A 22045-nucleotide genomic window follows, 5' to 3' on the forward strand; every position below is an offset into this window, starting at 1 on the left:
TGGACAGCTGGAGGGCCTCATGGTATGGCTCATGACTCCTTTACATATATTATTTTGTTTAATCCCCACAACTGGCTATTACTGTCATCACTATCATGTCACCAATGAGGAAACTAAGTGACTTGAGCAGGGCCATCCAGCTTTTCAGTGTGGGTGTCTGGACTAGAATGGATAGCAGATTGAGTCAGCCCAGCTCTGTGCTGGCCCCTGCCTGTCCACAGGTGGCTCCACTGAGGGTTTTCCACTCTCCCTCTGTTCTCTTCTTTCTGAGAACATGGAGGGAGCAAGCAGTGTACTAGCCTGTCCTTACATACTTCTGTTCTTTATTGTTTTGTGACATACCTAGAACAAAGTACACATCTTCAGCATTTGGCTCAATATGCACAAGTCTATGAAATACAACCAGAATTTTCTTTAGAAGTGAGGATGTTGAGACTTTGAATCACTTACTTTGAACACATCTTCAGGAAAGACCAATTGCTAGAGCAGGACATCATGTGTGGTAAAGTAGAGGGTCAGCGAAAATGAGGAAAACTCTCAGTGAGGTGGATTGACACAGTGGCTACAACAGTGGACTCAAACATAGCAAGGATCATGAAGATGGTGCAGGACTCGGCAGTGCTTCATTTTGTTATACATACAGTCGCCATGAGTCGGAGCTGATTTGATGGCAGCTAAGAACAACATTTTTTTTTAAGAACAACATGTAATCACCATCGAAATCAAGATATGGACCATAACTTGCAGTGCCCTAAAACGGTCCCTTTTGTCCCTTCCCAGTTAATACCCCAACCACCACCAATCCCACTTCTAACATAATAGATTAGTTATGCTTATTCTTGAATGAAATTATACAAGAGAAATCATACAGGATGTACTCTTATGCATGGAATCAAAAAGTACATGCTCTTGTGTCTGGCTTATTTTGCTTAATATTTCATTGAGGAGATTCAACCATATTTTGCCTGTGGCAGCAGTTTGTTCTTTTTTTAATTGAGTATTGTTCCTTTGTATGAATATACCACAATTTTATTTAGCCATTCTACTGTTGATAGATTTGGGTTGCTCTTCACTCTTGGCTTTTACAAATAAAGTTGCAGTGAACATTCTTGAACATGGTCTTTTGCTCTCAGAAGCACTCATTGCTCTCAGGCCTCACCTAGAAGTCGAATGCTGAGTCATAACATAGGTGTAGCCGACTAGTTTTTCCGGGTGGTTGTATGAATTTACATTCCCAGCAGTAGAGGCGAGAGTTCCGGTTGCTCCACAATGGTATTGTCATCCTTTAAAGTCTACCATTCCCATGATTGTGCATTAGTGTCTCGTTGTGGTTTAATTTTCATTTCCCTGATTTGTAATGTACACCATTTTGTTTTGTTGCGTTTAAACAATTTCGTAATATGTAAACAATTCTCTGCTTAGAGAGGAAATGCTTGTTTACAGCCATACAGTCCTATGGGCAGAAACTGCATGTAGTATTCATGTAATATTCAAAAACTGGTTATCAAGCAGTTGGGAAATCAGCAACAAAGTCACCTTAACATAGTTTATTTACTAAAATTCATTTACAGTCTCAGGGAACATCTGGTTCAATTGGCATAACATAGTTTATAAAGATAATGTTCTACATTCTACTTTGGTGAGTAGTGTCTGGGGTCTTAAAAGCCTGTGAGTGGCCATCTAGGATACTCCACTGGTCTCACCTCTTTGGGAGCAAGGAATAATGAAGAAAACTGAAGACACAGGGAAAGGTTAGTCCAAAAGACTAATGGACCACATGTACCACAGCCACCACCAGACTGAGTCCAGTACAACTAGATGGTGCCCGGCTACCAACACTGACTGCTCTGACAGGGATCACAATACAGGGTCCTGGACAGAGCTGGAGAAAAATGTAGAATAAAATTCTAACTCAAAAAGAAAGACCAGACTTGCCGGCTTGACAGAGACTGGAGAAATCCTGGAGTATGGCCCCCAGACACCCTTTTATCTCAGTAATGAGGCCACCCCTGAGGTTCACCCTTGGCCAAAGATCAAACAGGATCATGGGACAAAACAGGACTAAAGGGGTACACCAGCCCTGGGGCAGGGACTGGAAGGCAGAAGGGAACAGGAAAGCTGGTAACAGGGAACCCAGGGTTGAGAAAGGAGAATGTTGACATGTCATGGGGTTGTTAACCAATGTCATAGAACAATGTGTATACTAAGTGTTTGATGAGAAACTAGTTCATTCCGTAAACCTTCATCTAAAGTACGATTAAAAAAAAAAAAATTCATCCCCACTTCTAATACCATCCAAGTGGGATTAGTGCTTTGGAATGTTCTCTCTTTCCTGGCCTCACACAAGTAACCAGTCCTGCCTTGAGCACTTAGCCCTGGTCCCAGAGGGCACGGGAATCTCCTCTGGTGGTGTGGGCCGTATCTATGTGTCAGGAACTGTGCCCTGGAGCCATGCCTCCATAGCGAAGCTGGGTTTTGCTTCACCACCTAAGTCAATACAGGCAGCCAGGAATTCACTGCTGGCTTGTGGAACCTGCAGGTGCCACCTTACTTAAAGGGAGATTCAGTTCATGATAACACTGTGTACTAGGAGGTTTCCTGGCTGCACAGTGAAGAGTTGGTCCTCCCACCTGAAGTCCCAGAGTGGCCCCCAGACCCCTGGGTTCTGGTTCTACCTTTCTCTTTGCAGACTGAAAGGAAGGGGTTCATTAAGCATTCTGCTTCTGCTCATCACAGCCACACACAGAAAGGGTGTCTCCATTTATTTCACCAACTTTTTTAGACTTCCTAGAAGTAAGCATAGCAGTGCGCTTACCTTACTGTTACATCATCCCTGTTGTCTCCCCTGCTAGACTTGAACCCTCGAAGGCAAGCTCCCTATCTTATCCTCCTTTGTATCCTCAGTTCTAGCTTAGTGTGTGACATTACTGTTGTTGTTAGCTGCCATCAGCTCATGGCAAAACAGGGCTGATTTTTGGAAATAGATTTCCAGGCCTTTCTTCCCAGTCTTAGTCTGGAAGGTTTGCTGAAACCTGTTCAGCATCATAGCAATGCACAATCCTCCACTGACAGATGGGTGGTTACTGTGCTTGAGGTGCAGTAACCTCAAGCACAGTAATGAATGAATGGTGAGTGAGACATCAGGAAAAGCTGTTAAATGAATGAATGGTGAATGAGACATCAGGAAAAGCTGTTAAATGAATGAATGGTGAGTGAGACATCAGGAAAAGCTGTTAAATGAATGAATGGTGAGTGAGACATCAGGAAAAGCTGTTAAATGAATGAATGGTGAGTGAGACATTAGGACGTTGTTGAATGAATGGTGAGTGAGACATCAGGAAAAGCTGTTAGGGCTGGCAAAAATCAGTTCTCTACCAGGAAATAAGCATATGACAACTGCTTTATGGTTATGTGGCATTTACCCACAGAAAATATGCATTCTTCATTTGCGTAAAGGAGAGACTGATTAGATATGATCAGAGCTCTGTGGTTTTCTCCCGTTTTTAACTCTACCATCCCTTCAGCATGAAGGAAAGGCTCTGGAAGGGCTCGTGTTTAGTCAGAGTCAAAGGCAGTATCCGGGATTTCTGAAGATCCTTTGTAAAACAACCCCAGCTTATCCTTTCAATCATAATTGTGATCCTCAAATCCAATTCTCAGCACAGTGTCCTGGTTTTAACTTAAAGAGGTGGGGAAGGTAAAAGGCTGCCTGTGAAAAGCATGCCGTGTTGGAAGCTGCAGAGTCAGAACTTTGTGTTCCCCGGCAGAGCTGGGCTCTCACCAAGGGAGGCAGCCCACGGCGCCCCACTTTAACCTCCACTAATGACACCCCCGGGCCCACTGAGTCTCTGAGCATCGGAGGCCTCCGTAATTCTAATGCTCAGGTGTACACCTAAGAAGACTAATCACGTCCTCTGCTCTCGTCTCTCAGCACGTTCAGTACCTAATTGGGCTGACCCTCAAGCTCACATTTAATGACGCAAGGGCTTGATGGGACTCCTAGGAGCTCCACCCAGTCAGGGGTATTTTCTTTGTGACAAATGCTGATATATCTTGGTGTTAAGGCATTAGCTACTTTGGAAATACCCAGAGCTTAACTAATGGCATAGTAGGGTCTGTGTCCTGGTTGGAGTCCCAGTTGCCTGTGTGTGCTGCACTGCTAACATCACAGCCCCAGAACACCCAGTGTTTCTGAAGATCAATATTGTAGTGTCAGCAGGGAGGGAGCACACCAAAGTGGCAGGAACCATGCTGCCTCCTGAACACTTTCATCAAGACTTGCACATTGGCCCCGAGTGGCATGTCCAAGCACACTAATGGCAGCATGTTTGTAAAGGCAAATTGCAAGCAGTCTTAATGTTGATCAATAGGACAATGGTAAGACAAACTGAGACACAAGTTTAAGATGCAGAATTAGGAAGAAAGCAGTCTATCTGTTTGTAATGATATGGAAATATATCCAATGTATATTATGTTTCCACCACCCATCTCTCAGTTTTTTGTACTGTGGTGGCTTGCATGTTGCTGTGATGCTGGAAGCTATGCCATTGGTATTTCAAATACCAGCAGGGTTACCCACAGTGGACAGGTTTCAGCAGAACTTCCAGACTAAGAGTAACTAAGAAGAAAGGCCTAAGTAGTTACTTCCTAAAATTGGCCAATAAAAACTATGGATCACAACAGAATGTTGTCTGTGACTTTAACTCACTTACTTTGGGTTCATCATCAGAAGGAACCAATCACTGGAGAAAGGCATCATGGTTGGTAAAGTGGAGGACCAGCAATGAAATGGATTGATACAAAGCCACAGCAACAGACGCAGACCTACCAAGGATCAAGAAGATGGCACAGGACAGGATAGCATTTCATTCTGTTATACACGGGGTCACTATGAGCCGGAGCTGACTTGATAGCAACCAACAACCACAACAAAAACCTATTAATTTAAAACACAAAAGTTTATCATGAAACAAAATCTACAAATCCAGACCAGGCACTTCTGGATGTAAAGATAAGTATGCAAATACACAGCAAAGGGCCTTTAAGGGCATACGCCAAGTTGTTAACTGTGGACCTTTTCTAGGTCCAAGTGGGGCTGGGGAGCAGATGGTTGGGGAGACTTCAGTTTTGTCTGCGTCGCTTTAATTTTTCCTTTACAATGAGAACATGTTCATATGGGCTGTGTAATTAGCAATAATAATAAAAAAAAAACTAATAAAATACAACACAGATGCTGCACCTTTTTTTTTCCCAATGATAGTCTGAGCCACTTCAGTGTGGCCCAAGGTTTTGGAAGGTCATGTTTTAGGAATTTAAACCTTTGAGTGTGTCGACAAGCCCTGATTGTTAATAGCGTACCTTTATGTGTATTTAGAGCCTATAAGAGGACTTTTGTACTCAAAAGATTTTAATACTAAAAATGTATCTAAAACTTAGACGTTTTTCACCTACGAGAACGCAGCACTTGAGAAGACTGAACGCACCTAGTGAGGACAGGGCGTGTGGAGACAGCCACGTTGACAAGGGCTGAGGTTGTACTACGCACTTTGAAGCCATTTTACCACCTACCGAAAGTGTGAATACTAATCCCTTTGTCATAACACTTCCACTGCCAGGAATTTACCCTGTACAAATGCACAAAAACAGACATTTAGAAAAATTCATCATAGATAAATTCAAAGAGACAGACCACAGATTGATGGTTACCAGGAGCATGTGGGAGGGAAGAATTGAGAGCAGTTGTTTAAGGGATATGGTTCTGCATGGATTGAATTATGTTCCTCAAAAATATATGCCAACTTGGTCAGGCCATGATTCCCAGTATTGTATGGTTGTCCTCCATTTTGTGATTGATATACCTTGTCAGTCCTAATCTTTGCCTGTGGTTAATGAGGCAAGATTGGGCTATGTTGAAGAGGATTAGGGTGGGATGTAACACCCTTGCTCAGGTCACATCCCTGATCCAATGTAAAGGAAGTTTCCCTGGGGTATAGCCTGAAACACCTTTTATCTTACAAGAGATAAAAGGAAAGGAAGGCAAACAGAAAGACGGGGAACCTCATACCACTAAGAAAGCAGTGCTGGGAGCAGAGCACATCCTTTGGACCCAGGGTCCTTGCGAGGAGAAGCTCCTAGTCCAGGGGAAGATTGATGAGAAGGCTGACAGAGAAAGAAAGCCTTCCCCTGGAGCTGACGCCCTGAGTTTGGACTTGTAGCCTGCTAGACTGTGGGAAAACAAACTGTTGGCTAGAGCCATCTGCTTGTGGTATTTCTGTTACAGCAGCACTAGATGACTAAGACAGGCTGCTTTAGGGGTGATGAGAGTGTTTTGGAATTAGATAGAAATGTTGGTTGCACAATACTGTGAATGCCCTAGATGCCGCAGATGGCTCACGTCAAATGGCTAATTTTATGTTCTGTAAACTTCCTCTTGTCAGGTGTCGTTCAGTCAGTTCCCACTCATCGTGACCCTGTGTGTGACAGATCTAAATGCCACCTGGCTCTGCGCCATCCTCACAATCGTTGTTGTGCCCGAGCCCGCTATCGCAGCTATTGCGTCAGCCCGTCTGGTTGAGGGTCTTCCTCTTTTTTGCTGACCCTTTGCTTTACCAAGCATGATGTCCTTCTCAAGGACTGCTGCCTCCTGATAGCATGTTCAAAGTATGTGAGGTGAAGTCTCTCCATCCCTGCTTCTAAGGGGGCTTCTGGCTCCGGTTCTTCCAAGACAGATTCGTTCATTCTTCTGGCAGTCTGTGGTAATTTCAATATTCTTGGCCAACACCAAAATTCAAAGGCATCGATTCCTCTTTGGTCATCCACATCACTGTCCAGCTTTCGCATGCACATGAGGCAATTGAGGTTACCATGGCTTGGGTCAGGGGCATCTTAGTCCTTTAAAGAAAAAAAAATACAAAAGTGTAAAAGCATTTGTCCTAGCAGTGTTTATAAGAGCAAAAGCCTCAAACTCTCGTAAATATTCACACATAGGAGTCGGTTACCAACAATACAGCGGCAGTAAATGGATGAGCGCGATGGACTTGAGGTGGTGTCAGACTGGCTTCGTGATTTCTCAGTTGGATAGAGAATAGTCAGGGATGATCAAGAGTTCCTAACCTGAGCAATAGGGTGGATGAGTAAGCCATTCACTAAGATAGAGAAGGAAGAAGGAAAAACTGGGGAGAGAGAGTTTAGCATAAGGTGTTTGTGGGATTATCTGGGAGGAGATATCCAGCTTATATCATCCATTCTGGTGCTCATGTGGAAAAAATGAACTGGGTTAGGAGTAAGGGTAAGAAGGGGGGTGATGGTCAGGAGAGGGGAACAAGAAGGAGAATGACTAAAAAGGGGGTAAAATGGTGAATATTAAGAATTCTAAAGTAAAGGAGTCAGCCAGGCCTGTGTGCTTTACAAACAAGAATCCCGAGACATGAAAAATTATGTAATTGATGTGGCTAAAGCTGCAAGCTTTTAGGTTGGTTGAGGTAGAATTTGAACTCATGTCCATCTTGTTGCGAGGCCAATACTCATTAAACTAAAATTCGTAATACATGATTAATAAGAAGACATCCAGGGTACTTTTAGCTAATTCGAAGCAAGCCAATGTAACAAAATTCCATGGAAATTCAGAAATGCCAAACACCTAGGTTTGACAAGTCCCTATAACACCTTCCCATCTACTAAATGGGATACTAGTAATACACATTACTAATGTGCATATTAATGTATAGGCTGGCTTCCACATAAGCATAACCTCATTAAACCCTCATCAAGTCTTCCAGTGTAAGTGACTTCTATCCCCATCTCACAGATGAGAAAACGAAGGCTCAAGAGTGGCTTGGCCAAGTTTACGGAGCAGTTGAGTAAGAGAGCCCACACAGAAACTCACACCTGAGGGCTCTTCAGAATGCTTCTTAGTGTGCCACCTTGTCTCCATTTGGGGATAACCCCACCTACCTGCCAGCCTCAGAAGGTTGGTATGAGTTACGCACGGAGAATTCATGGGGCCCAGTAATCTGCCTTCTTAAATGACAGCCTAATGATTCCGATGTGTGTGGTCTGTGAACCACGCTTTGAGAAGCAATGTCTTGTGCAGAATAATGAACCGTGGCAGCTCAAGTAAGTGTAATGGTAAATACTACTGTTGATTGCTGTGAGGCTTTTCTTGGAAGAGACAGGGTAATTTTCATTTATAAAAGCCCAGATGGACATCTTTTATGTGTTTTTTGCTGCCTTCCTGCGTGTCGATGGACTAAGTTTCCTCCGCTGTGATGTCAGCCTTGGCCAGCCTGCCCCAAGCACCGACGGCTTTTCTAAGAGCCACGGCTGTTACAGGCGTCTTCCTCTCCTTTCCTAGGCATCAGCAGTAAGCGGCTTGGCATCTGTGGCTGGATCCTCTTTCTCCTGTCTTTCCTGTTGATGATCATAACCTTCCCCGTCTCCATATGGATGTGCTTGAAGGTAATACCCTGGGAGATGAATCGGGCTTCCTACCAACTGATGAGCCATTAACACTAAATATTCTCCCTTAATCTCTTAGATCATTAAGGAGTATGAACGTGCTGTTGTATTCCGACTGGGACGCATCCAAGCTGACAAAGCCAAAGGGCCAGGTATGACACCAAGGCTGCCCTGACAAAGATTCGTGGGCACCTGTCACTATGACTGCTGCCACCTTTCTTTCCCCCTAGCGGTCCTGTTGAGAGTCAGACAAATCACAGACAGCTGGAACCGCTGCCTTTCTGTACAGTAGAGCCACCACACCAGTTACTATTGATTCCTACTGTGTGTGTCAGAGTGGACCTGTGCTCTGTAGGGTTGTCAATCTTCAGCAAGCACGGTAAGCAGGAATTTTACTCAGATCCAAGACATAATCAGCTTGTCATACTTTAGAACATGGAATGTCTTTGCCTGCTGCCCAGATATATCCCAATTTGCTGCCTGAATACTTTTCAATTCTAGTGTGACAAAACATGGCAGTTCTTTTGGAAAGGTTTCCACACTGTATTTCATTTCAGAGTGTTCTATCTGCTGTTCTATTGTTATATTCCTTTAAAGGGGAGAACTAGGATATAACACTGACCTTGCTTTTTTTTTTTTTTTTAATTAAAATATTATATGTGTTTTTCAGTGTATGTTTACACAGCAGAGTAGGTTCCCATTAACAATTTCCACACAATTTGTTCAGTGATATTGGTTACGTTTTTCAGCGTGTCAAGTTTCTGATCATTTCCATTCTAGTTGTTCTTTCTCCAGTAATCTGTTCTTCTTGCCCCCCTGCCTTCTTGTCTTTGCTTTTGGCTTCTTATCAGATGCCAGTGTTTGTAGGTAATATGAGATATGGAATAGAAAAGAATCCAAAGTTCTTTCCAGGGATTCTGGACCCTGGCTATTCCTGCAGAACTTCCCAGCCATGGGCGAACACTTAGAACAGAACAGGGAGAGACGTATGTGCTGGGAGATGACTACAGTGGAGACTGAGGTGATTAATGGACAAAGGAGATGCACAAAAGACTGGAAAACAAACCTGGGAAGGAAAAGCCCACAAAGAGCATGAAGCCATGTCTTAAGTAGATGAAAAGTCAGCATAGGACTATTTATAAAGATAGCATGAAGTCCCTGAGTGGTGCAAACAGTTAGTGCACTTCGCTGCTACCTGAAAGGTCGGAGGTTTGAGTCCACCCAGAGGTACCTCAGAAGAAAGGCCTGGCAATCAGTCATTGAAAATGTTATGGAGCACAGTTCTACTCGGACACATATGGGGTCGCCACGAGTCAGAGTTGACTTGATGGTGACTGTTAACCGGGGAAGGGGGCTTGGTCAGGTACTAAAAGCTCCTTAAAAGTAAGATTTAATATTCATAACTTCTCTAGTGTATATTTGGTTGAACCATATAAAATTGCTAATATTTGACTTTTTGACCCACAAAAATGGCAACTTCACCTGGTTAATTCTAATATTTTTTAAATGAGGAGCTATCAAAAACAGTATCTTGGAAGACACATGAAAACAGTGGTTATTAGCTATATTTCTCCGATGACTCAGTTTTCTGCCCCCTATTATGGTAATTATAGTCAAATTGCTCCTTCTCCAACTTGACTGTAAGATATTTGGGGGCAGGAAGTTTTTTACTCCCTGTAACATTCTGTGCTTTGCATTTGACCATGCAGACAACTCAGATACCTGTTACGTGAAAAAGTAGAAACTCCAGGAGCAGAAGCTTCTGAAGGAGACATAGCCGTTTCAGATGGTATAATTCTATGTGTCTGATCCCATGAAGAGGACCAGAATTACTTATTATGGATGTTTTTATGAGTTTGGCAAAAACAGAAGAACTAGGATCATCCAACTTAAGTAAAACAGAACATGATTAACCCCTTCCCAGCTGTGTTGCCTCTGATGGGACTAGAATTATAAGTGAAAATAAAATGGCTCTGGGGGAGGAGAATAGCCATAACTTGGAGGAATCTAGAGAAAAATATACCTCTTTTAAATGAATTTCCCAGAAGGTTTCAAACTGAATGTCCCAGGATAACCACTCTCGTCATACATGTCTCTGGGGTTAATGAGTTACCTCAGAATGTCTTAAGGGCCCAGGGAAATGATCCAAATTGCTAATGGAAAACTTCTACACTTTAGTCAGTTATAAATTACTCTCTAATAATAAAAATATTGATAATAAGAGTTGCCACTTCTCGAGCACTTAACACGTGCCTGCCACTGTGTTTAGTATTTTATTATGTTGAACCACCCTTCACCTTCAGTACAACCTTACTATTCTACCTAATGTCTAGTAAGTAACTGAAGCTCAGGAAAGTTAGGTGGATGTTCCAAGGACAGGAGGGCAGTAAGTGGTAGGGCTGGGATGTATGTAACTCTTTCTGGTTCCAGGATCATGATCTTAATCACTGTGACCTAGCACCAAGAAAGGATGTAAATATGAGGGGTCCCCAGGTGGTGCAAAAGGAGCTCTTGTGGCGTAATGGTTAAGCGTTCTGCTGCTAAGCAGAAGGTCGGTGGGTCGAACCCAAAAGCTGCTCCATGGGAGAAAGATGTGGCAGTGTGCTTCCGTAAAGATTTACAGCCTTGGAAGCCCTACTGGGCAGTTCTACTTTGTCCTATAGGGTCACTATGAGTTGGAATTGACTCTGCTGCAGTGAATTTTTTTTTAAGGTATTATAAACTGTTAACACAGTCAGCTGCTAACCGAAAAGTTAGAGGTTCGAGTCCATGCAGAGGTGCCTCAGAAGAAAGGCCTGGCAACCTACTTCTGAAAAATCAGCCATTGAAAACTCTGTGGAGCACAGATCTACTCTGACACAGACGGGGTCACCTCAGCTTTTTATTGGCATCCTCACCTCAAGTTTAAGAAAAGTTTAGAAACCAAAAGGAAGAAAGAACCCCAGCAGCCTTTTGATGCTATCAGGCCTTTGCGTGGTGCTCAACCTAAAAATCTCTTTCTAGTTTGAAAACAAAGACAAGAACACAAAACCTTTCTGATAAATGGAAATAGATTGGCATCCCCATCCTGCTGACATGCTTTGGGTTCTAGTCTTCATAACACTTGCTGAAAAGAACAGTCACCTGAGTTCATAGAGACCTTAAATGAATTTCTTATACCCATCCTTCCCATACCCACCCCTGCTCCCAAATACTTTATGACTCCGAGAAGTGCAAGTGTCTGCAGTTGGGGAGTGCCGCTGTACTTGAACTAGAACACAGCTGTGCAGAAACTGTTAGTTCTGCAATACTTTGGTTTCTGGAAACCTGAAACCCTGGGCAGATTTTAATTTGAGTGCTACTCAAGATGACTGTGAATGTTGGTAGCCACTGAGACTCAAGGTCAGAAGCCTGTTGCTTGAATCTTTGATACCTTTAATACAGGGAAACCAATTTTCAAAATATCCTTTTAAATTAACGTCTATTTCAGTACTTTGATAGAAGTAGATTAAGTTTAAAAAAATAAACAAATAAAATTAAAAAATTAACTCTAAAGGATCTGAGCATCTTACAAACACATGAGTTCCCAGGGAGCCACTGTTCCACAGTCGCTGCCTGAGAGGCGAAGTCCCCATATTAAAATATTAGAGGTGTGCATATCATATCAGAGAGCATCTGAGAAATGTGTACAGCCCAGTGGAAATGACAGCACAGCAGGGGACTAGTCGGTGTAGCTGTTGTTTTAAATGGTGTGTTTTTCCCTAGGTTTGATCCTGGTCCTGCCCTGCATAGATGTGTTTGTCAAGGTTGATCTCCGAACTATTACCTGCAACATTCCTCCGCAAGAGGTAATGGCACTCACTTAAAGACTGCTAGTAGAGGTCAACCCTGTGTCTTTCCTGTTCCACGGACAATGTAAACTGTAAGAGGGAGGATGAGATAACTGGGCTTGGCTTTGGCAATGAGGATGGAGCCCAGGGGCAAGAGGTGTGTTACTGGAAGACTTGGAATGGCTGGCGGGCGGGGGAGGGGGGCGGGGGGGTGCCCAAGGGAGGAGACCCTGTGGCAGGGAGCCAGCCAGACAAGGACAGAGCAGATACTCAGGGAGACAGGTGACTTCATTATCATGTTGAATCATGTCCACTGCGGACGAGGGTAATTGGGGGCCAGCGAGGGGTTATGATATCACCCTCTCCATCCTCTTCTGAGAAACACTTTAGTAAATCTACTTTACTCCCCTTTATTTTTGGCTTTAGTTTCTTCGTGTTTGGATGCAACAAAGTGGGTTGAGCATGGAGACGGAGCAGAGGCTGCACAGGGCCCCACCCTCACTGGGTTTTCCTGTAACTTTTTTTTCAGTGTTTGAGGCACTGTTAATAAATTATCAAAAACTACCACTAGAAAATAGGGAAGAGAAACAGGGTTGCTAATGATCATGCCACCTGCTCATGAACAAAACGACTCATGGAGAGGAAAGAAAATGTGAGCAGGACCTAGAAAGTGGGAGGACAAAGGGGGTGAGGGGACAGAAAACCAACATTTATGCGTTAGTATTAGTTCCCGCCCATTGGTCTGGGAAACGTAGTCGTACGTGCCACGGAGGGGAACTGCAGAGCATTGAAGTTAGAATTCAACGCCAGTCACAGCAGAGCTTGGCATACCTGGGGGCCTCCTGTGGCCATTTTCTGGCTCCAGAAACCCCTGTGGCTTAGTGGTTAAGTGCTACAGCTGCTAACCAAAGGGTTGACAGTTCAAATCCACCAGGTGCTCCTTGGAAACTCTATGGGGCAGTTCTACTGTGTCCTATAGGGTTGCTATGAGCCGGAATCAACTCGACAGCACCGAGTTTGGTTTTTGCTCCCATGGTACCCCCAGAAATCTCTCATTTGCTCCAACACACCTTGTTGCATCTATGAGAATGATTGACACCGAGCATCTTTGTAGAACTTTGTTTACCTGAAGATAGAACACGGTCTCTGGTGCCACCTATGTTTCCTAAGCAGCACTGCTGTTCATCAGATCTGGTGAATACTGAAAAGGAGAGATCATGTGTATCAGGGGAACTAGTGTTCTTCCGCTGCATAGAAGGTAGAATTCCTGAGGGCTATAGGCTTGCATTTTATCATAGAAGTGTCTGTTCTCACCACCCGAGACCCAGAGTTTCTGCAGAGGGGGGGTGTTAGTGTTCTACACAACCGCCACAAAGACCTTTCTAAGGTACAGGGGTGGGTATAGATCACACGTGTGTAGGAATTTTGTTATTAGCCAGAATGATATTCAGCTCTAGGCAAGCCAAGATTTTCATGACGGTTAACATGAGCTGCGGTTGCAATTCCACACCCCCTCCTGCCTCCACAGGGGAGAGCTCGCGGGCTGCCTAGCTGCTGCTGCTGCTGCTGTTGTTATCTTTAGCTGCCACTGGTTCAGCACCAACTCGTGGAGATCCCATGCACAACTGAACCAAATGCTGCTGGTCACCCCATATTGGACTGTTGTGATCCGTAGGGTTTTCATTGGCCAGTTTTCAGAAGTAGATAGCCAGGCCTTTCTTCCCAGTCCCTCTTAGTCTGGAAGCTCCACTGAAACTTGTTCAGCATCATAGCAACATGCAAGCCTCCACTGACAGACAGGTGCTGGCAGTGCATGAGGTGCGTTGGCTGGGACTTGAACCGGGTTCCCCAGATGGAAGGTGAGAATTCTGCCACTGAATCACCACTGTTCCCCAAATCCAGTTGTCAACTGCCCTGAAAGTAGTCAACAGGTGATCTCACCCTGTTCTTGCTCCACAGATCCTCACCAGAGACTCCGTGACAACTCAGGTGGATGGAGTTGTCTATTACAGAATCCACAGTGCTGTCTCCGCAGTGGCTAATGTCAATGACGTCCACCAAGCCACGTTTCTGCTGGCTCAGACCACGCTGAGAAATGTCTTAGGGACACAGACATTGTCCCAGATCTTAGCTGGCAGAGAAGAGATCGCCCATAGCATCCAGGTAAAGACGTCGAAAGCAAACACCCTGCATCTTTAACTCGTTTATTTTGATTATCAGTCCCTGGGTGGTGCAAATAGTCAACATGCTTGGCTGCTAACTGAAAGACTGGAGGTTTGAGTCCACCCAGAAGTGCCTCAGAAGAAAGTCCTGGAGATCTAATTCCAAAAAATCAGCCCTTAAAACCCTGTGAAGCACAGTTCTACTCTGACATTAAGTTGACTAGATGGCAACTGGTTTTACCAGGTTCTCAAATATCAGCAGTTGAAAGCGTGCTCTCCCCTCCGCCCCCAGCCCCCAGCACACGCAGACAGCTGTTCTAGACGTGCAGGCTTCAGTTTGTGTTTTCAGTTTTTGCTTCATAATCACGAGCTGTAGATTTAAATATCTGGGTGGGGAAAGGGAACTGTTGGAATCCTACGACTTACCCATTTTCTTTGGAATTTAAAATCCGAATTAGGATTGTACACGTTATCCTTTCTGAAAAGGTTAGAGACCAGATTTGTCTTTAGCTTAGATTGCCCTGGAAGAAGTCTGGCCATTTCCCAGGCAGTCCGTAGGTCCTACTCACAGGGAAGCATGAAAGCCAGAAGAGGATTCAGTTGAGACAAACGCAGGCCTGACATCCCTGGAAATTCTTACACCACACCACTAATAGCAGTTAGCGGTAGTAATTATATTGTGAGTATGTATCAGTCTCATCTCTTAGGATTGTTTATAGACAATCACATTTCTGTATTTTCTTAAGTCAATTAAATTTTGCCTCAGAGTCTGCTTCCTGTAAGATAGAAAGGACACTTGGCTTTGATTTTCTCGGTACCCCTTCCAGCCCTTCCAGCCATAGGTTCTGCATGATGACTCCCACGTCTGTAAGAGTGAATATACTCGAGGGCACTCTGATGATTCCCAGTGCTGCAGGACACCGGCATGACGGGAGGTTTCCCCATCTCCTGGGTCCTGCAGGATCTGAGAAAGTGTTCTCCCATTTGGTAGCAAAGTCACCCCTGTCCACATCCCTTCTGGGGAACTACCCCTCTGGTCTCTCACTGCTTCTCAAGGCATTCTTCCTCGTCCCTCCTTTTCCAGGATCCTAGTGAGATATCTTCAATGGGTTTAGGCCTTTACAAAAGGCAAGACCATCGCTGATTTTAGGCCGCCTCTACTCTTGGTTTAATTCTGCTACCTATTTAAAACTGGCTACAGGGCAGGGACTAGACAAGGATTAAACAGAGCAGGACTTATAGTATCTCAAAAATTGCCCAATAATAACGTTTGTTGAGTCATTGCTAAGCACTGAGCGATCTCTTACTTGTATTATCTCCAAACCTCTGAAGAATCCTGAAAGGGTGAGGAAACCGAGACTCAGAGTGGTTAAGTAATTGGCCCAAAGATTCATAGCTGCAATGGCAGAGCCGGAACAAAATCCAGGTCTATCGGGGAGCCCATGCATTGCTGTCTACCCAATATTAGTGAAAGCAGATTTTGGGGTATCTGCTCAAATCTAGATGGACATCATGTACTTCACCAGGAGCGGTTTTGGGGCACGGGTTTTGTTCCTGAACCCACAGGGCTGCTGCCTCCTGCTCCCTTCCCAGCTGACATGTCTCCTCTAAATCATGTTAATTACATGAGGAGAGATTTACCTTGCAAGTATGTAGCACACCAGAAACTTGCATCACACCTCCTGTGTCCTGACCACTGTTCTTTCTTTTGATTTGGAAACAGACCTTACTTGATGACGCCACAGAGCTTTGGGGTATCCGCGTGGCCCGAGTGGAAATCAAGGATGTCCGGATTCCAGTGCAGCTGCAGAGATCCATGGCAGCTGAAGCAGAGGCCACAAGAGAAGCCAGGGCCAGGGTGAGGGCTGCCACTCTGGGACCAGTCTGAACGTGGGGGCGAGCCGCCTGGTCTGGGGCACACAAGGCTAGATCTGGGACAGAAGATCGGGGGCTCACAATGACTTCTCTAAGGAAAACACAATTTGCTGTCAAACTGATTCTGATTTGTGGCAACCCTACGTGTTTTAGAGTACAACTGTGCTCCATAGGGTTATCAGTGGCTGTGATCACTTAGAAATAGGTGGGCCGGCCTTTCTTCCGAAGCCCCTTCCAGTGAATAGCCAAGTGCTTAACAGTTTGTGCCACCCAGGAACTCCTTGCATTGAAAAGAGGTCTTTTTGCACAGTTTTTTACCGAGAATTTCCCCCTGAATGAAAAAGCAGTGACAGCCTAATGAGCTGGGTGACAGCTGTCAGGGCAAGAGGACACTCGGCAGATGGATCCTAACACCGGCTGCAGCAAGTCCTTGGAGAGAAGAGGCAAAATGACAGTTCCCGGCTCCCCTTACACCAAGTGGTAGAGAGGCTGGGTAGGGAGAGGCCTAGGAACCTGCATTTCTGTAAAGCTGGTGATTCTGATGCAGCAAACTTGGAGCCTGTCTTTTGAGAATCTTTGTTCTAGTGTTGTTAATGGACTAAAAGTATTACCCACACCCTGGTCGTGAGTGTTTTTGGATCTGTTTGATCTCCACCCTCCATGTCTGGGTGGGTTTCCTGAAGTAACAGAAACCAATTTAGATTAGAAGCCTTGTGTGCCCTCTGTGGAAAACCCTGGGTAGATTTTAATTTGAATACAGTATTTAACCAGTTGGCAGCCACTGATGTTCAAGGGCAAAAGTCTGCTACTTGAATCTTTTCTAGAAATACCTTTGTATAAAGATGGTGCAAAGGGTTAATGCGCTCGGCTGCTAATTGGTGAAAGGTTCGAGGCTCCAGGGCACCAAGGCATTTCGGGAAATTGAAATTAGAAGGCTTTGTGGACCCTCTTGCACCAGTGAAGTTTTTTTCTCTGCCCTCCTTCCTTATCTGCTGAGCTGCAACAGCTCAAAGCAATGACTTGCTGTGGTGGCCAGAAGGGCAGTGAGCCCCACTGTTGGGGCAGCAAAGCTCAAAGTTATTCTTTGGAAAATCTGTGAACTAGAAGAGAGGTGGGGGTATTGAAGAGATTTCCAGTGGGTGTTATCAGATTGGCACTTGGTACTGTCTGTAACAGAGAGCTGAAAGAACAAGGAACAACTCTTACATTGTATGCATGAAGCTAAGTTGGCAACAGAATGAAACGAAAACATCTCCTGTGATAAGTAAAAACAGTAACACCAAAAAAGCCAGTTGGAGGCCTTAAATAGGCCTTCAGACTTCTCCGAGAAGGAATGCTGTAGATTAGGAGGTTGCAAAGTACCTAGGAGCATCACCAGGGTAGATGGCCAAGTATGCAATGTGTTAAAGATAGTGCTTTTATTTCTGTTTGAAAATGAAATTCAGGGACTCGTGCTTTGTAGAATATCTCTCCTGCTTCCTGCCACCTCTTGCCATTTCTCTAATCACATTAGGATGCGAGGTTCTTATCCTTGCCAAAGACGTAAGTAGACGAAACATACAGAGCCAAGTGTGGGCTGGAGGAAAGGGACCAGTGCAGACACAGAAAAAGAAAGCACCAGTGTACTAGGGGAAACCGTGCTGGCACAGTGGTTAAGAGTTTGGCTGCTAACCAAAAGGTTGGCTGGTTGAATCCACCAGGTGCTCCTTGGGTCCATAGGGTTGCTATGAGTTCTGGAATTGACTTGACGGCAAAGGGTTTGTTTGTTTGTTTGTTTAAGCATACCGGAAGCCCCAGGGTGCTGCAAATGGTTAAGTGATCAATTTCTAGCTGAAAGGCTAATGATTCAAATCCACCCAGAGGCTCCTCGGGACACAATCCTGGCAATCTGCTTCCGGAAGGTCACCGCCTTGAAAACCCTATGGAGCAGTCTACCCATGTAGGGTCGCCGTGAGCAGGAATTGACTGGATGGTAACTAACAGCAAAACATAACACAGATTGTGAGCCTGGCTCAGGGCTGGGCAATGTTTCCTTCCATTACACTACACTTCCTTCTGTTATACATAAGGTCACCGCACTATCAGTTGGAGGAGTCTACTCAAAGGCGAATAACAACAGTCCTGGCAGCCAGCTTTTGTTTCTGAATGCCATTATTTCTGTCATTGCAGGTCCTTGCAGCAGAAGGAGAAATGAATGCTTCCAAATCTCTCAAGTCAGCCTCCATGGTGCTGGCGGAGTCCCCCATAGCTCTGCAGCTGAGGTACCTGCAGACCTTGACCACCGTGGCCACGGAGAAGAACTCCACTATTGTGTTTCCTCTGCCCATGAATATACTCGAGGGCATTGGAGGTGTTAGTTATGACAACCACAAGAAGGTTCCTAACAGAGACTGAGGTCCTCCTCAGTGGCCAGCCCACTGCTTACAGAGGAGCATCTATTTCTCCCCGAGCACCCAACAGTTAGAAGCGGTGGGAACAATGCAATTCCAGCTGAGTAGCTTCTCAGCTGGCATAGTGTTAGCAGGCAAATGCTAAAGAGGCTACAAGAACAAAACTATGAAAATGAGGGCTGTGCACAACTTTTAGTTGTAAAAGCGTAGACACCTTTGCAATATTCTTACACTCAATAGTTGTCTCTGCCTTTTAGCAGGACAGTATACAGTAGGGGAGAAGAGAAAGTCTGGGTGATTCTGAGAAAGATTTCAGAATTACTTTTCAATTGTTTTGAGAAGCACTTCAAATAATTTTGTAAAGTAACATAGGTCCCATATTTCAACTAGATATTTGCTTTATAATTCTAAATTAATTATTTCCTAAATCACCTATTACTACAAAAAAATCCCCATGATGATTTAAATGGTGATTGCTGTTGATATCAAAGATAAACAGGTGACCAATTCTTCCAGCTGCAAACTTATCCCCGAACACACAGGACACATTTCCCTCAGCTCACAAGCCCAGTCAGTTCTCTCGCTGCATGTTCTCCTGGTGGGAGTGCCGGCCCATCTCAGCCCCCCAGCACCTTTGTCAGACTGTCTGTCCTCCTGGTGGGAGTGCCGGCCCATCTCAGCCCCCCAGCACCTTTGTCAGACTGTCTGTCCTCCTGGTGGGAGTGCCGGCCTATCTCAGCCCCCCAGCACCTTTGTCAGGCTGTCTGTCCTCCTGGTGGGAGTGCCGGCCTATCTCGGCCCCCCAGCACCTTTGTCAGGCTGTTTGTCCTCCTGGTGGGAGTGCCGGCCTATCTCGGCCCCCCAGCACCTTTGTCAGACTGTCTGTCCTCCTGGTGGGAGTGCTGGCCTATCTCGGCCCCCCAGCACCTTTGTCAGAGGTGCGAAAGTCACAGGAAGACAGCAGCGCCAGGCGGTTTACTTCTTACAGGTGAGAGTACTTGGAAAGGTCTCATTGGTTGAATCACGGGGGAAGAGCATCCTGAGGATTTCATGTTTTCACTCTTGTTATTCCCAAAAACCAAGGTAATCAAGAATTATTTGTAAACTACAAGAAAACAAAACAAAATTCTGTTGAAAATAAATATGCCATGGAATGTGGATGTATTTTTTTTTTTTTTTAAATATGTTTTGTTGGAGATTATTTTGTCGCCAAGGTACAATTTCCTTATGGGGCCAGTTTTGTGAAAAGAGCTAAAATTTTCAAGCTGCCATTTTTTGCATGCCTGATGTGTGTTACACTGTACTCAGCCCTTTATGGATTCTAAGAAATATCCTTATTTTACAGATGAGAAAGCCAAGTCAGGAGGTTAATTTCAATCACTTATCTAAAATGTCTAGTAAATTTTGGGTTAGGATTAACACCAGGTCTGACTCTTAAACACCATTGAGTTTTAGGGGAAGGAGTATCTGGTCCTCTTTTGCCTTCAATACCAGACTTTGGGGTTCAGAAAGTCTGGCACCACTGCAGCTTCCACAGTGTCCAGGGCTGTGAAAGCAGGCACATGTGTGCACACACCCACACCTCACACTCTTTCCAACATGCCACATACACACCCCATGATCCCCTATCTCTGCTCACCTTACCCCATGTCCTGCCTTCACATGCCCTACCGTCAGCACATACGTGGTATTGTCACCTGCCATCCAGTTGGCCTCTGACTCTCAGAGGCCTCATGCACAAGGGAAAACAACGCTGCCCAGTGCTGCCCATTCCCACCATTTGTTGTGGATGGGACCATTGTGATCCACAGGGTTTTCACTGGCCGATTTTTAGGAGATTGCCATTCCTTTCTTCCTAGTCTGTCTTAGCCTGAATCTCCACTGAAGCGTTTTTAGCATCACAGTAACACACAAGACTCCACGGACAGTTGGATGGTGGCTAGGCGTGAGTAATTGATGGGGAATGAAGCCTCCCTCACAGAAGGTGACGATTCTACCACTGAACCACCAACGTCTCACATTAACCCATTGTCATCCAGCTGATGCCGACTCACAGCGACCTATAGGGCAGAGGAGAACTGCCCACAGGGCTTCCAAGAAGTGGCTAGTGGATTTGAACTGCTGACCTTTTGGTTAGTAGCCAAGTTCTTAACCATGTAAAAATGGCTACAGTTTAAAAAAAAAAAAAAATGGGGATCACACTCTATCTTTGGTTTTATAACCTATTTTTTTTCATGAAAATATATCATAGTTGATATAATTTTTGGCCAATCCACAGCTCATGAATTTTGTAATAGATCATGATTCTAACACTCCTTAAAAAAAAGACTTTATTTTTTAGAGCAGTTACAGGTTTACAGAAAAATCATGCAGAAAGCACAGAGCTCCATACGCCTCTACCGCCTGCACAGTGTCTCCCATTATTAACATCATGCCTTAGGGTAGCACGTTTGTTACCAGCGTTGATACACTATTATTAAAGTTCATCCTTTACTTTGGGATTCACCTTTTGTGTCGTACAGTCCTATGGGTTCTGAAGAACGCTTAACGTCATGTATCCACCATTACAGCATCATACAGAATAATTTCCTTGCCCCTAAAATGGCCTGGGCTCAATTTACTCATGCCTTTTGCTTCTCCCTGAACCCCTGGCAACCACGCTCCTTGTTACCGTGGCTATAGTTGTACTTTTTCCAGAATGTTACTAGTTAGAATCCAACATGTAGCTTTTTCAGACTGACTTTTCCTGGCTTGATAGTTTCTTTCTTTTTATAGCTGAATGTACCACTTTTCCTAGCACCCCATTTTTAACCCACTGAAGTTTATTTTTTCCTTACCGGCCAAGTACTTGCGTTTTAATAGGAACTGAAGACTTAGGTGCTCAGGCAGAAACCTATGATAGGTCCTCCACATCAGACAGAATCTGAGCCCACGAAGTCACACCAGACAGACACTCAACCAGTGACCCTGAATCTTATGAACAATGACACAGGCTAGGGCACCTCTGGCATTGAGGATCACCTGAGGAGGGAGACCCTACTTGTACAAGAGCATTTTGCGGGCCACCACACAAATCTCTTGTCAGCCTTGTTCCAGAAATCCACAATTTTTCTTCCTTTGGTTTCGGGGATAAAAAGATCTGTACATGAAAAATGCAAACCTTTCATGGGAATTTGCAGCAAACTTTCAGACTAATGGTTCCCACTGGAAGTGAACATTCAATCATTAGAAGTTTTTTTTTTTTTTTTTTTTCCAAAATGCATAGGCCTCTTATATCCCCCATACGGGTGGAAATGAGAGCATGAGAACTTTCTCACAATCTCTCAGGCTGTGACAGGTGTATCTTGAAAAC

The 22045-nt window shown here is 44.6% G+C and overlaps 1 protein-coding gene across 1 annotated transcript; it reads left to right on the forward strand.

Moving 5' to 3' along the window:
• Positions 1-6036: 6036 nt before the first annotated feature.
• STOML3 (stomatin like 3) lies at positions 6037-19645 on the forward strand. The gene is made up of 6 exons (XM_010592655.3): positions 6037-8457; positions 8537-8609; positions 12202-12284; positions 14226-14429; positions 16152-16286; positions 18473-19645. The coding sequence occupies exons 1-6, from the start codon at positions 8416-8418 to the stop codon at positions 18695-18697; spliced, it is 762 nt and encodes a 253-aa protein (XP_010590957.2). The 5' UTR covers positions 6037-8415; the 3' UTR covers positions 18698-19645.
• The last annotated feature ends 2400 nt before the right edge of the window (positions 19646-22045 follow it).

This window comes from Loxodonta africana, chromosome 17 (assembly GCF_030014295.1).
Source record: "Loxodonta africana isolate mLoxAfr1 chromosome 17, mLoxAfr1.hap2, whole genome shotgun sequence".
Classification (NCBI taxonomy): domain Eukaryota; kingdom Metazoa; phylum Chordata; class Mammalia; order Proboscidea; family Elephantidae; genus Loxodonta; species Loxodonta africana.